Genomic DNA, 16,016 nt, shown 5'->3' with positions numbered 1-16,016 from the left:
CAGTGTTGGAGCCACTGTAAGTGGTCATGGATGAGCTGAATCAGCGGGTCTACCGGATACATTTGGTGAAGTGCTTGCAGTACACTAAGAGAGTCAGAACAGACAAGAAAACTCGTATGGTGATGTGTGTGAACACTCTGCAGTGCCATTAGAATGCCATATAGCTTCACATCATAATTTGTAAATTGTTCTGGAAGACGCACTTTAAAACCCCTATCAGGGAAAACCACAGAACAACCAATGCATTCCCCTGCTGGGATCCATCTGTATAAATAACGATAAAACTATGGTTCATACTTAAAATAGATGAAAACAAAGCTGTAAAAAAGCATATCTAGAGTACAATTTTCAGGTACTGCATCAAGCTTAAATCACTTTGGGCCTCTGAAGACACCAATGTGGCAGTGCGTTCCATCCCTAGTTGTGTATTTTCATGCCCGAGAGATCCAAATCCTTGAGGAAGTCCATAGCACATATACCAAAAGGCTGGGTCGCTGGGGGCCGATTCCTGAACAGTCGTTCATAGGTAGGTTGGATCACTGAAGTAAATGCATATGACTGTGGTGACACATAGATTTTCAGCATCTGTTGAGCCAAAAGGATACGTCACCATATCGAGAGTGGTGGTTCACCAGCCTGTGCACATAGACTCTGAAAGGGGATGGTCCGAAAGGCTCAAGTCGATATCCAAATTCTCGCATGGTGGACCGCATCTAACATCCAGAGGTAGGAAGGATGGGCCGAGCCATAGACCACGCTGCCATAGTCTAAGTGTGATCAAACGAATGTCTTATAAAACTGTAGGTTTGCATGTGCTCTCGCTGACCTGAAGACTGTCTGTAGTTGGGCACCATTTGAAGTTCTGCAGAGCTGTCCATCTGGCCTTGATTGCCAATCGACAGTCGTCATTCCACCAAGGTACATGCCATCATCAGAGGTGGTTACTAGACCTGGTGATGGACTCTGCGGCAGCCCTTTGTATCTCATGAGTGATATGAGCCACCGCCTCTTGTGCACTATCCTTTCGTTCAAAAATAGCCTGTCAACTGTACAGTAACCAGTTTGCCCTCTGTATCATGTACCTGCGTACTCTCCTGCTGGTCACTGTCCTAGGCGGCAGACGAATCCACACTGGGAAGTGGACACTAGAATGTAGATCTGGAGCCGCTTCCCACTGAACTGAATCTGCAATAGCTGGGGAACAGAAACAAAGGTCAATAGCTGAAAATGACCTTGTAGCTGTGGAAAAGTCAGCCTTCTTTTTTTTGTGGGGTTTTAGGGCGCTCAACTGCTATGGTCATTAGCGCCCAGTCACACATGTAAGTGCACCTATAATCGGATAAAACTCAAGAGGGGGGAACACCAGAAAGTTCTTACAAAGACAAGTCCGTCAAAGTAATAAAACGAAGAACACGAGCAGCTGCTCAGGCGTCATCAGCTAAAATTTCCTGTAAGGTAGACGGCAGAGACAGGACAGCATGAGATCGATTAACATGGGGACATGACAATAAAACATGGCGCACTGTCAATGCGTGACCACAAGGGCACTGCGGGGCGGGGTCACCGGATAGCAGGTAGCGGTGGCTAAACTGGCAATGCCCAATCCGTATCCTGGCCAAAAGGACCTGCTCTCGCCGAGATGGTCGGGAGGAGGTTGTCCAAGCTGTTGCGAACGGTTTTATGGCCCGGAGCTTATTTTCTTGAAGTGACGACCAAGTATCCCACCATAATGACACAAACCTCTTACAAACAACCTCACTAATGTCAGACGATGGGACAAAAAGGGAGCCTGGCCGAGGCAGGAGGACTGCAGCCTTGGCCGTAGCATCAGCAGCCTCATTCCCAGGCACCCCCTCATGGCCTGGAACCCACATAAAGCTAACAGGAGAGCCATCATCAGCAAAGGAATGGAGGGATTGCTGGATCTGTTGCACCAAGGGATGGACTGGATATGGAGCTCCAAGGGTCTGACGAGCACTGAGTGAATCAGAGCAGAGTACATACAGAGAATGACGGTGGCAGCGGACATACTGAACGGCCTGAGAGTGAGCAAAATGCTCGACCGTAAAGCTGGAACACTGGTCAAGGAGCCGGTCTTTAAAGGTGACGTCCCCAATGACAAAGGCACGGCCAACACCATCGTCAGTTTTAGAGCCATCACTCTAAATAAAAGTGTTACTGGCGAGTCCCGCACAAAGTTCAACAAACGGTGAGCAATATACTGCATCCGGAGTACCCTCGTTCGGGAGCGAGCTGAGGTCAAGATGAATGTGAACCGGAGCCTGGAGCCAAGGTGGTGTCGGGCTCTCACCCTCTCTGAAAGTGGTAGGGAGGGCAAAATCCAATTGTCGAAGCAGGAGTGAGCCTTCTGACCCACATTCAGAAGGCTGATATCCTCAGAATGGGCGAGTCGCTCGATCAGCTGACCCCTGGAGCAAGTAGTAGCCGAGCCCCACAGCACATTGTGGGCATTGAATTCCCCCACAAGAAGGAATGGGTGCGGGAGTGGCTGGAAGAGGTCTGCCAGTGCATCTGCATCCAAAGCGTCATGGGGGGGGGGGGGGGGGGGGTGCGGCGGCGAGGCACAAAGAACACACACTGTGATAGTAAACGGTGAGCGAACTTTCACAGCAATTGCTTGGATGGTCATGGTAAGAGGGAGAGGAGAGAAGTGGTATCTGTCATCAAGAAAAATAGCCATGCCACCTTTAGCCCTGCCAGCAGTAGTATCGTCTTTCCTGTATATGTGGTAGCCCCGTAATGTAGGTGTGTCTGTTACTAAGATACATTTCTTGTAAGAAGATGCAGAAAGGTTTATCCTGGACCAGCAGCTGCAATTCTTTGAAATGTGACCGATATACATTCAAATTCCACTACAACACAGAAGTTCCTATGGAAGCCATTGGTTAGCGATGGTGGTTCTTTCCTTTCTCTCTCAGAGGCAGTGATTTACCGGGGAGGTCAGGGGGAACGTTAGCCAGTTACGCATTCTGTAGTCCCTCCAATTGGAAGTCCATATTGAGCATGTTGTTGTTGCTGTTGTTGTTGTTGTTGTTGTTGTTGTCTTCAGTCCTGAGACTGGTTTAATGCAGCTCTCCTTGCTACTCTATCCTGTGCAAGCTTCTTCATCTCCCAGTACCTAGTGCAGCCTACATCCTTCTGAATCTGCTTAGTGTATTCATCTCTACGATTTTTACCCTCAACGCTGCCCTCCAGTACTAAATTTGTGATCCCTTGATGCCTCAGAACATGTCCTAGCAACCGATCCCTTCTTCTGGTCAAGTTGTGCCACAAACTTCTCTTCTCCCCAATCCTATTCAATACCTCATCATTAGTTATGTGATCTACCCATCTAATCTTCAGCATTCTTCTGTAGCACCACATTTCGACAGCATCTATCCTCTTCAAGTCTAAACTATTTACTGTCCATGTTTCACTTCCATACATGGCTACACTCCATACAAATACTTTCAGAAACGACTTCTTGACACTTAAATCAATACTCGATGTTAACAAATTTCTATTCTTCAGAAACGCTTTCCTTGCCATTGCCAGTCTACATTTTGTATCCTCTCTACTTAGACCATCATTAGTTATTTTTCTCCCAAATAGCAAAACTCCTTTACTACTTTAAGTGTCTCACTTCCTAATCTAATTCCCTCAGCACACCTAACTTAATTCGACTACATTCCATTATCCTCATTTTGCTTTTGTTGATGTTCATCTTATACCTTCCTTTCAATACACTGCCCATTCCATTCAGGTGCTCTTCCAAGTCCTTTGCTGTCTCTGACAGAATTACAATGTCATCAAGAGCATAGTCCTTCTGAAAGGGAGAGTGCTCATCGATCCGAAGGCTTTCCTACCGCTTTCTTGGACTTATAAGTACTTTTAGAGGGCCGTTTTTCTTTACTGATAAGTCTATAGGCTGACAGCTTCCGAGCGACATCAGTTGCAAGTGGAGCATTTCCCCCACAGATACAGCAACAAATGCATGTGCTCGTACTTGAATCTGTGGTCTGAGTTTGTGTGAAAGCATCACACTTAGCTATTGGTGTTTTAAGGGCTGATGCAAAAGAAGTTGCAAAAACCAGTGGTTGCATGGCTTTGTAAGCTTTTTCAACTTCACCATGGGGTATGTGTGTCTATACTTTGAACTCTTGAATTTTCTTTTCCTTGTTGTAAACCCCACACTTTCTGCTCCACACTGGGTGATCCCCAGAGCAGTTAACACATTTAGGAGGAAGTGTACAAGAAGGCGCCAACTCGTCAGCGGAGCCTCCACAATTGCCACACGTAGCCTTCTCATTACATCCCATAGTGGTATGGCCAAATCTTTGACATGTACAGCATCGCATGGGGTTAGGAACAAACGGGCGAACCTTAAGGCGGATATAGCCTTCAAAGATACGTTCTGGTAATTTGGGAGCACTAAACATTAGAATAAATGTTGTCAATTTTTCCAATTTGCCATTGACTCTCCTCATATAATTCTGCACCTCCATGATGCCCACATTCTTCACGCAACTCTGTGGGGTCCATCTCCATTATATCAGAGCAGATAACCACGCCCTTACTATAGTTAAGGGTGTTATGCAATTCTGCCTCCATTGGGTAATCACTTCTGGGATGCGAAAATGTCATGAAAATCAAAAGCGACCATGTACCACACCTATTCTGTACCAGTCCCAATATATGATTTAGGAACATGTACACTATTAAACAAGGACCTGAGTAGAATTCAGGCAACAGAAATGAGATTCATTAGAACTATGAATCAAACAACTTACTAGAAAGGATAAGCCCAGGATTGAAGAACAGAAAAGTAGCTGGTATTAGGGTTTCTGTTACCAGTGTCATAAAGAAACGCAGACTTCAGTGGTATGGGCATATAATGAGAATGAACAGTCGAAGACCTGCCAAAAGGTATGTCAGCCTGAGCCTCATAGGAAGACTGTAAGATCAGATGAGGAGGAGAAAGGATGCAAATGGGAAGTTGTCCTGGAACAGAAGATGTATGAAGACAGAAGGAGATTGCGAGTGCTTGTACACCACACCCGGGAAACTGAAGTTGGAAAATGATGACGATGACAATTATTATCATTGATCTTATTATTTTTATTATTATTATGATTTGACTTACTCAGTGTGCTCATGCAAATGATCGCATAGCAACACAGAGCAGATAAATATTTCACTGCTATTTGGAATGTATCACATTTTGCGACACAGCCCTTGGTTTTGCTGATGCTAGCACATTTTAAAGAGCTGGGACTCAAAAAAGGAGGAATTAAATTTATAATACTCAATTTATAGCAATGCTCCACCCTTTCTTCCAATGTATTACTTCGAAACACGTTGTCTGCCTACTGCTTACTCATTGGCTGTGTAAAACCAACAGCTGACATGTTCTTTTGTTCTCATCACACTTCGCGGCAAGCGCTAACAACTGTCCTGCACGAAACACGTAAGTACACCAATGGCCATACTCTTAAGGTGACCATCCATCCCGTTTTTTTCGGGGCAGTCCCGAATTTGTGTGTGTCTGTCCCGAATTTTTTCAAAGGTAATTCGGGACGCCTTTTTGTCCCAAAATTAACAATCATGACCCAATTTGTCCTGAATTAAACATTCATTTCACCTGTATCGATATATTTATTATTAGTTTTAGTTATGGTGGGAAATTGTTTGACAAGAGGGTACGATAAATTGTTGAAGCCGTTATCAAAGTGTTTCTACGTGCAAACACGTGTTGGCTGCAGCTCAAACTGTTAATGGGCAGTCAGAGACCACGGCAACTGGGAAAAAGTCGCCCTCAAATGCATTCCCGTGATCGAAACGGTTCTAACCGTCACTCGAACAGAAGAGGGAAGCAATCTGCATATTTTCTTATAGCCATGGAAGAGGCAGAGGAAGTTTTATGTTGTTGAAAAATACAGACTTGATAAAGAAAATTCACAGCACTGATAAATACAGTTGCCTTAATCACACTCGTTCAGCTTAAAAGGTGTAAATAAAATGTAAATGTGCTTTTCTTTGTAACAAATTTAATTGATATTTTGTATTTATTACAGTTAAATGAAACCATCTTCTCATATAATAAATAAATATAGCCTTTTTGCAAAAATTTTAATGTGTCCCGGATTTGGGCCTAGGAAATATGTTAATGTCCCGAATTTTAGTCTAGAAAATATGGTCACCTTACATATTCTAAGCTTTTACCCTGGGGCACAGCAGGGACTGTAGGTGGGCAGAAACATATTTAACCAGCTGAGATAGTCACTGATAATTGGAATTTTTTTAAACTCCATCAGGATAAAAATAAGGGTACATTCACACATACAGAAATGAAGTGATATAAAAGAAAGGTAAAAATATGGCATATCCCCTAGTTCACAAACAGGTGCACACTAACGACGAAGTAAAAGACTTTTTATTAACAGCATCTACGCACCAAATGCCACAATCAAATTTACCTAACAGATATACATTTTTCAAAATAGGTCTTAGCTCCTTTACAGGATTCTAAAAGTGGAACACATTTCGAATACAAAACCAGAATACTCCAATGACCTAAGCTGAGCCGACAGTGTGCTCCCACCCAAAGTTTCCCACATCAATGTTATGTATCAGCAAGTTTCTTACCCGACATGGTATTCCTTATCAGCCCACAACTTCGAATCTCTTGACAACTTTCTCCAACGACGGCACACTTTCCGTACCACATCCAGTAGCTCACTGAACGACAAGTGAGAGAAGATGTTTATCAGTATCTCGTCAGGCAAGTGGTCAATGCTCGTATGCCGCACTGCAGCGTCTACACCAGGTGCGTGGCATACACCACTGTGCTCAGATTCTGAAGCCATTTCACTTTCGAGCCTGCAGATGGGCCACTGTGAGGCGAAAGGTGCTGAAAAAAAGAAAAAAGACAGCATTATAAGCCTGCAGTTACACAGTTACATGGATATGTATATTTCAGCTAATGTCCACTGTGTTAATATAATGAATAACAGCAACAGCATGCCAACATTATTTGACAGCTGTCTTTGAAATAATTTATTATGAATGAAACGTGCGACAGATGGCGCTTCATCTGATCAGAATAGCAATAATTAGCATAACAAAGTAAGACAAAGGAAAGATGATGTTCTTTACAGGAAATCCTCAATATGTCCAACATCATTCCTCAACAATAGCTGTAGTCGAGGAATAATGTGGTGAACAGCACTGTAAAGCATGTCTGGAGTTATGGTGAGGCATTGGCATCGAATGTTGTCTTTCAGCATCCCTAGAGATGTCGGTCGATCACGATACAGTTGCGACTTCAGGTAACCCCAAAGCCAATAATCGCACGGACTGAGGTCTGAGGAACTGGGAGGCCAAGCATGACGAAAGTGGCGGCTGAGCACACGATCATCACCAAACGACGCGCGCAAGAGATCTTTCACGCATCTAACAATATGGGCTGAAGTGCCCTTCTGCATAAACATCGTACGTTCCAGCAGGTGTTTATCAGCCAGGCTGGGGATGCTGCGATTCTGTAACATATCGCCGTACCTTTCACCCGTCACGGTGGCAATTTTGATGCCCAGCGCCATCTGTTGAACATTTTGTGACCTTCGTCCCCCCCCCCTCCCCCCTAATAAAACCTCATGTCATTCCAAGCATGTGTGTCAATTTTTACCTCTCTATCTACATTATTCCATGGTTTATTATGTCTTCAAATTTATACTGACTTTTTGATTACCCGGTAAACTCAGATGAAGTCAAAGGATCTCCACTGAGTGTCAGGAAAGCTGTTATTTTTAACAGCATCAGACATACTAAAAATTTTAAAATGTCACCGCTGTAAGAAAATAGTGCTCTTCATCAGCAACATAAATTTAACTGTGGAATGCACAGTACAGTATATAAAAAGAAAGCCATTACATTCATTGGCTTTACAAACTCCCAATCAGAGTATCACTTTGGCAGTCTAACGTAGGCCTCCGGTTATACTACTGGTCAGTCTTCCACCACAAATTTCATTTAACAGAAACATAATTTTCTGGCGGCACATTCAATTGGTTCACTAACTCAGCCGAACACTTGGCTTCCATCCTAACCCAGACCTCTGCCACATTACAGCACAGTTCATCATGGGAAACTCGTCCACGAGACCATTCCTGTCAATGGATTGTCACCTCCACTATTCCTACAACACTTACGAGTCAAAGTATCAAGACCACTGCCCATAGTGCCTGGTGGTGTTGTGGTCACACGAGGTAGTAACAAAAATATGTAAGTGGAGCAGACACGTACGGGGGATCACCATAGTGATTATGCCGACGACACCTCCTTCATAAGCTGTGGCCCTACAAAACAGCTAGCAGTGCAAAATAATATTAAGAACACTAGCCTCATCACAGAATATATAACTAAAAATAAATTGGCATTCAATAAGGAAAAACAGTTCTAATGGAGTTTATGCTGAATTACAAATCAAGACAAGTGGATACTGAACCAGAGTTATCAATTGAAACAATTGATAAATATAAATTCCTGGGTATTATAGTTGACGAACACGTTACATGGAAGGAGCACCTCAGCTACATGTTTAAAAAAAGTCTCGTGCAATACGTACCTGTTAAAACACCTTTTTAGCATAATAGCGTCACTGTATATATTGCCTTTTCTTAGCCATGTGTTGGATGAGTCTTGATCGATGTGTGGCTGTGTTAGATGCTTGCCATGTGGTGTTTTCTTTTTCCAATTTACTTTCTTTGTATCTGTTGATGTTATGTGATCTAAAGGGTTGTAGAAGTGGTTATGAAATTGCAGTGGTGTAGCCGATGTATTTATATGAGTGATTGCTTTGTGTATTTAGCTAGTATCCGCTCGTTCTAGAAAGAATTTTCTTAAGTTGTCTACCTGCCCACAAAGTAGGTTTTTTATGTCGATAAATTCCCTTCCTCCTTCCTTTCTGCTTAATGTGAATCTTTTTGTTGCTGAATGTATGTGATGTATTCTATATTTGTGGCATTGTGATTGTGTAAGTGTATTGAGTGCTTCTAGATCTCTATTACTTCATTTCACTACTCCAAATGAGTAGGTCAATATTGGTATAGCATAAATATTTATAGCTTTTGTCTTGTTTCTTGCTGTCAATTCTGTTTTCAGTATTTTTATTAGTCTTTGTCTATATTTTTCTTTTAGTTCTTCTTTAATATTTGTATTATCTACTCCTATTTTTTGTCTGTATCCTAGATATTTGTAGGCATCTGTTTTTTCCATCGCTTCTATGCAGTTGCTGTGGTTATCCAATATGTAATCTTCTTGTTTAGTGTGTTTTCCCTTGACTATGCTATTTTTCTTGTATTTGTCTGTTCCAAAAGCCATATTTATATCATTGCTGAATACTTCTGTTATCTTTAGTAATTGGTTGAGTTGTTGATTTGTTGCTGATAGTAGTTTTAGATCATCCATCTATTGCAAATGTGTGATTTTGTGTGGGTATGTTCCAGTAATATTGTATCCATAATTTGTATTATTTAGCATGTTGGATAGTGGGTTCCACATTTAATCTGTATTGGATGTGATGTGATATTATTTGAATCTGTTTGGATATTAAGTGTGGTTTTCCAATTTTTCATTACTATGTTTAGGAAGTGTATCAATTTAGGATCTACTTTGTATATTTCCAATATTTGTAGTAAACATAAGTGGGGTACACTATCAAAAGCTTTTTGGTAATCAATGTATGCGTAGTGTAGCGGCCTTTGTTTAGTTTTAGCTTGATATGTCACCTCTGCATCTATTATCAGGTGCTCTTTACATCCTCGTGTTCCTTTGCAACAGCCTTTTTGTTCTTCATTTATAATTTTGTTCTGTGTTGTATGTGTCATTAATTTCTGTGTAATGACTGAAATTAATATTTTGTATATAGTTGGTAGGCATGTTATGGGGCGATATTTAGCTGGGTTTGCTGTGTCTGCTTGATCTTTAGGTTTCAGATAAGTTATTCCATGTGTAAGTGTATCCGGGAATGTGTATGGGTCTGCAATGTAACTGTCAAATAATTTAGTTAAATGTGAATGTGTTGAGGTGAACTTCTTTAGCCAGAAATTTGCTATTTTATCTTTTCCGTGGGCTTTCCAATTGTGAATAGAATTAATTGCTTGGGTGACTTCATGTTGCAAAATTATCACTTCGGGCAAGGAAAGCGTTTCTGAAGAAGAGAAATTTGTTAACATCGAGTATAGATTTAAGTGTCAGAAAGAAATTTCTGAAAGTATTTGTATAGAGTGTGGAAGTGAAACGTGGACGATAAATAGTTTGGACAAGGAGAGAATAGAAGCTTTCTAAATACGGTGTGACAGAAGAATACTGAAGATTAGATGGGTAGATCACATAACTAATGAGGAGGTATTGAATAGAAGCAGGGAGAAGAGGAGCTTGTGGCACACTTTGACTAGAAGTAGGGATCAGTTGGTAGGACATGTTCTGAGGCATCAAGGGATCACCAATTTAGTATTGGAGGGCAGCGTGGAGCGTAAAAATCGTAGAGGGAGACCAAGAGATGAATACACTAAGCAGATTCATAAGGACATAGGTTGCAGCAGGTACTGGGAGATGAAGAAGCTTGCACAGAATAGAGTAGCATGGGCAGCTGCATCAAACCAGTCTCGGGACTGAAGACCACAGCAACAACAACCATACCAATCTGAGCCACCACCCACAAGAAATGAACAACACAAGGTACGCGGGAGAAGAAACTAAAGCTCTGAAGGCAAGTCGTGAGTTACGCTCAGACAGCTCGCAAAAAGTGCAAGTGCCACGTTGCAGTCACGGTTTGGCCCACAATTTAAATCTGCCTGGGAATATCGGTGACAACATATTATAACCGAAACATGCTACCAACAACTAGAACTGAAACATACACACAAGAACACCCCAGCCGTCATTACTTAAGGTTTGACACCACACTTCAAAGCATTGTGCTGTTAGTGATGGGACAATCTACTGGTTTTTACCACCACTTTGTCAGTATCTTTTTCGTTCTGTCCGTTTTTTCAGTCGAGTGCAAGAACAGAATGAAACTAGTCTCAGTGGCTAAGGCCCCCAAAAACGATCAAACGTGTTGGACAAAAAACGGATCTGCCAAGCAAGCCCGTATATTTACAAACAAGGTTTATCATTTTAACCTCATTTTAGAGGCAGGCGCTGTTCATGAGTATTTTGACGGTTAAATTTTTATATGTCGCTAACAGATTTTGAGGCATTGTCGCACAACGAGCCGAAAAGACAACGATGTCTCTTGGTTAGATCTTCAAAGCACTGCAGCACTGAAACTGCATATTTGCGCGATGAGCAACTGTAAATACGAAATCCATCAAATATGACACAATATCTTCGCAAACCGGGACATGTAGATTGCGCTGAACGATGTGGCTTTGTTATCGCAATCTGTGCACAGGACATGTGATCCAGTTGGCCAATTACGGCGAGCATAGAAGACTTGATGCTATCAGCCAATGGTAAAGTGACTGTTTCATCTCGGGAGCACACACAAATTGATGTAAATACAGTAGCAAAAGAAATAACTAAAGCTATGGATTCATCCCCCCCCCCCCCCCCCCCATGAACCATGGACCTTGCCGCTGGTGGGGAGGCTTGCGTGCCTCAGCGATACAGATAGCCGTACCGTAGGTGCAACCACAACGGAGGGGTATCTGTTGAGAGGCCAGACAAACGTGTGGTTCCTGAAGAGGGGCAGCAGCCTTTTCAGTAGTCGCAGTGGCAACAGTCTGGATGATTGACTGATCTGGCCTTGTAACATTAACCAAAACAGCCTTGCTGTGCTGGTACTGCGAACGGCTGAAAGGAAGGGGAAACTACAGCCGTAATTTTTCCCGAGGACATGCAGCTTTACTGTATGATTAAATGACGATGGCGTCCTCTTGGGTAAAATATTCCGGAGGTAAAATAGTCCCCCATTCGGATCTCCGGGCGGGGACTACTCAAGAGGATGTTGTTATCAGGAGAAAGAAAACTGGCGTTCTACGGGTCGGAGCGTGGAATGTCAGATCCCTTAATCGGGCAGGCAGGTTAGAAAATTTAAAAAGGGAAATGGATAGGTTAAAGTTAGATATAGTGGGAATTAGTAAAGTTCGGTGGCAGGAGGAACAAGACTTTTGGTCAGGTGACTACAGTGTTATAAACACAAAATCAAATAGGGGTATGCAGGAGTAGGTTTAATAATGAATAAAAAAATAGGAGTGCGGGTAAGCTACTACAAACAGCATAGTGAACGCATTATTGTGGCCAAGATAGACACAAAGCCCATGCCTACTACAGTAGTACAAGTTTATAAGCCAACTAGCTCTGCAGATGAAGAAGAAATTGATAAAATGTAAGATCAAATAAAAGAAATTATTCAGGTAGTGAAGGGAGACGAAAATTTAATAGTCATGGGTGACAGGAATTCGTCAGTAGGAAAAGGGAGAGAAGGAAACATAGTGGGTGAATATGGACTGGGGCAAATAAATGAAAGAGGAAGCCGCCTGGTAGAATTTTGCACAGAGCATAACTTAATCATAGCTAACACTTGGTTCAAGAATCATGAAAGAAGGTTGTATACATGGAAGAACCCTGGAGATACTAGAAGGTTTCAGATAGATTATATAATCGTAAGAGAGAGATTTAGGAACCGGGTTTTCAATTGTAAGACATTTCCAGGGGCAGATGTGGACTCTGACTACAATCTATTGGTTATGACCTGTAGATTAAAACTGAAGAAACTGCAAAAAGGTGGGAATTTAAGGACATGGGATCTGGACAAGCTGAAAGAACCAGAGGTTGTACAGAGTTTCAAGGAGAGCATAAGGGAACAATTGACAGGAATGGGGGAAAGAAAGTAGAAGAAGAAAGGGTAGCTCTGAGGGATGAAGTAGTAAAGGCAGCAGAGGATAAAGCATGTAAAAAGACGAGGGCTGCTAGAAATACTTGGGTAACAGAAGAAATATTGAATTTAATTGATGAAAGGAGAAAATATAAAAATGCAGTAAATGAAGTAGGCAAAAAGGAATACAAACATCTCAAAAATGAGATCGACAGGAAGTGCAAAATGGCTAAGCATGGATGGCTACAGCACAAATGTAAGGATGTAGACGCTTATCTCACTAGGGGTAAGGTAGATACTGTCTACAGGAAAATTAGAGACCTTTGGAGAGAAGAGAACCACTCGTATGAATATCAACAGCTCAGATGGCAACCCAGTTCTAAGCAAAGAAGGGAAAGCAGAAAGGTGGAAGGAGTATATAGAGGGTTTATACAAGGGCAATGTAATTGAGGACAATATTATTGAAAGGGAAGAGGATGTAGATGAAGACGAAATGGGAGATAAGATACTGCGTGAAGAGTTTGACAGAGCACTGAAAGACCTGAGTCGAAACAAGGCCCCGGGAGTAGACAACGTTCCGTTAGAGCTACTGAGGACCTTGGGAGAGCCAGTCATGGCAAAACTCTACCATCTGGTGAGCAAGATGTATGAGACAGGCGAAATACCCCCAGACTTCAAGAAGAATATAACAATTCCAATCTCAAAAAAAGCAGGTGCTGACAGATGTGAAAATTACCGAACTATCAGTTTAATAAGTCACAGCAGCAAAATACTAACCCGAATTCTTTACAGACGAATGAAAAAACTGGTAGATGCGGACCTCGGGGAGGATCAGTTTGGATTCCGTAGGAATGTTGGAATACGTGAGGCAATACTGACCTTACGACTTATCTTAGAAGAAAGATTAAGAAAAGGCAAACCTACGTTTCTAGCGTTTGTAGACTTTGAGAAAGATTTTGACAATGCTGACTGGAATACTCTCTTTCAAATTCTGAAGGTGGCAGGGGTAAAGTACAGGGAGCGAAAGGCTATTTACAATTTGTACAGAAACCAGATGGCAGTCATAAGAGTCGAGGGGCATGAAATAAAAGCAGTGGTTGGGAAAGGAGTGAGACAGGGTTGTAGCCTCTCCCCGATGTTATTCAATCTGTATATTGATCAAGCAGTAAAGGAAACAAAAGAAAAATTCGGAGTAGGTATTAAAATTCTTGGAGAAGAAGTGAAAACTTTTAGGTTCGCCTATGACATTGTAATTCTGTCAGAGACAGCAAAGGACTTGGAAGAGCACCTGAATGGAATGGGCAGTGTATTGAAAGGAAGGTATAAGATGAACATCAACAAAAGCAAAACGAGGATAATGGAATGTAGTCAAATGAAATCGGGTGATGCTGAGGAAATTAGATTAGGAAATGACACACTTAAAGTAGTGAAAGAGTTTTGATATTTAGGAAGTAAAATAACTGATGATGGTCTAAGTAGAGAGGATATAAAATGTAGACTGGCAATGGCAAGGAAAGCGTTTCTGAAGAATAGAAATTTGTTAACATCGAGTATAGATTTATGTATCAGGAAGTCGTTTCTGAAAGTATTTGTATGGAGTGTAGCCATGTATGGAACTGAAATATGGACGATAACTAGTTTGGACAAGAAGAGAATAGAAGCTTTCGAAATGTGGTGTTACAGAAGATAAGGTGGATAGATCATGTAACTAATGAGGAGGTATTGAATAGGATTGGGGAGAAGAGAAGTTTGTGGCACAACTTGACTAGAAGAAGGGATCGGTTGGTAGGACATGTTCTAAGTCATCAAGGGATCACCAATTTAGTATTGGAGGGCAGCGTGGAGGGTAAAAATCGTAGAGGGAGACCAAGAGATGAATACACTAAGCAGATTCAGATGGATGTAGGTTGCAGTAGGTACTGGGAGATGAAGAAGCTTGCACAGGACAGAGTAGCATGGAGAGCTGCATCAAACCAGTCTCAGGATTGAAGACCACAACAACAACAACATGGATTCATATACAATTTTGCTTCTGCTTTTTTCCCGTCGGAAATGTGGTTAGGGTGGGACGTAAGACGACATAAGAAACTGATGCCAATGAGGCAGTCACATTGCTACTCTTGTTTGGAGCAATGTACGGCTCTTCTCATCCCGAATATGTAGTAATTTTGATTTCACGATTTCCGAGGGTATGTTACGGCTTTGACGTAATAACAGAACCTAATCCTATATTATTAAAGGAGGGGTAGGGGGCGGGAGGGGACGACGACGACACTAACATTACTACTAACGATCTTAAATTTTACTATCCTTATTTTATTCAAAGGAACTCGTAATTTATGCACTAATTAATTACAGTTACACTACTGGCCATTAAAGTTGCTACACCAAGAAGAAATGCAGATGATAAACGGGTATTAATTGGACAAATACATTATACTAGAACTGACATGTGATTTCATTTTCACGCAATTTGGGTGCGTAGATCCTGAGAAATCAGTACCCAGAACAACCACCTCTGGCCGTAATAACGGCCTTGATACACAGCTTGGTTGGCGTGTACAGGTACAGCTGCCCATGCGGCTTCAACGCGATACCACAGTTCATCAAGAGTAGTGACTGGCGTATTGTGACGAGCCAGTTGCTCGGTCACCATTGACCAGACGTTTTCAATTGGTGACAGATCTGGAAATTGTGCTGGCCAGGGCAGCAGTCGAACATTTTCTGTATCCAGAAAGGCCCGTACAGGACCTGCAACATGCTGTCGTGCATTATTCTGCTGAAATGTAGGGTTTCGCAGGGATTGAATGAAGGGTAGAGCTGCGGGTCGTAACACATCTGAAATATAACGTCCACTGTTCAAAGTGCCGTCAATGCGAACAAGAGGTGACCGAGACGTGTAACCAATGGCACCCCATACCATCAGGCAGGGTGATACGCCAGTATGGCGATGACGAATACACGTTTCCAATGTCGCCAAACACGGATGCTGTAAACAGAACCTGGATTCATCCGAAAAAATGACGTTTTGCCATTCGTGCACCCAGGTCCGTCGTTGAGTACACCATCGCAGGCGCTCCTGTCTGTGATGCAACGTCAAGGGTAACCGCAGCCTTTGTCTCCGAGCTGACAGTCC

The 16,016-nt window shown here is 42.3% G+C and overlaps 1 protein-coding gene across 4 annotated transcripts in view; it reads right to left on the bottom strand.

Annotated features, from left to right (window-relative positions):
- Positions 1-16,016, bottom strand: part of LOC126293387 (F-box/LRR-repeat protein 7-like) — a 162,913-nt gene that overhangs the window by 101,950 nt on the left and 44,947 nt on the right. For all 4 annotated transcript variants that reach the window (XM_049986595.1, XM_049986596.1, XM_049986598.1 and 1 more), the window contains exon 2: positions 6,646-6,910. In XM_049986595.1, coding sequence (XP_049842552.1) covers positions 6,646-6,866 — 221 coding nt within the window. In that variant the 5' untranslated portion in view covers positions 6,867-6,910. The remainder of the gene's footprint in view (positions 1-6,645; positions 6,911-16,016) is intronic.

Source organism: Schistocerca gregaria, chromosome 10, assembly GCF_023897955.1.
Source record: "Schistocerca gregaria isolate iqSchGreg1 chromosome 10, iqSchGreg1.2, whole genome shotgun sequence".
NCBI classification, from domain to species: domain Eukaryota; kingdom Metazoa; phylum Arthropoda; class Insecta; order Orthoptera; family Acrididae; genus Schistocerca; species Schistocerca gregaria.
The sequence above is the reverse complement of the archived record's forward strand: the minus strand, read 5'-3'. Positions and strand labels throughout refer to the sequence as shown.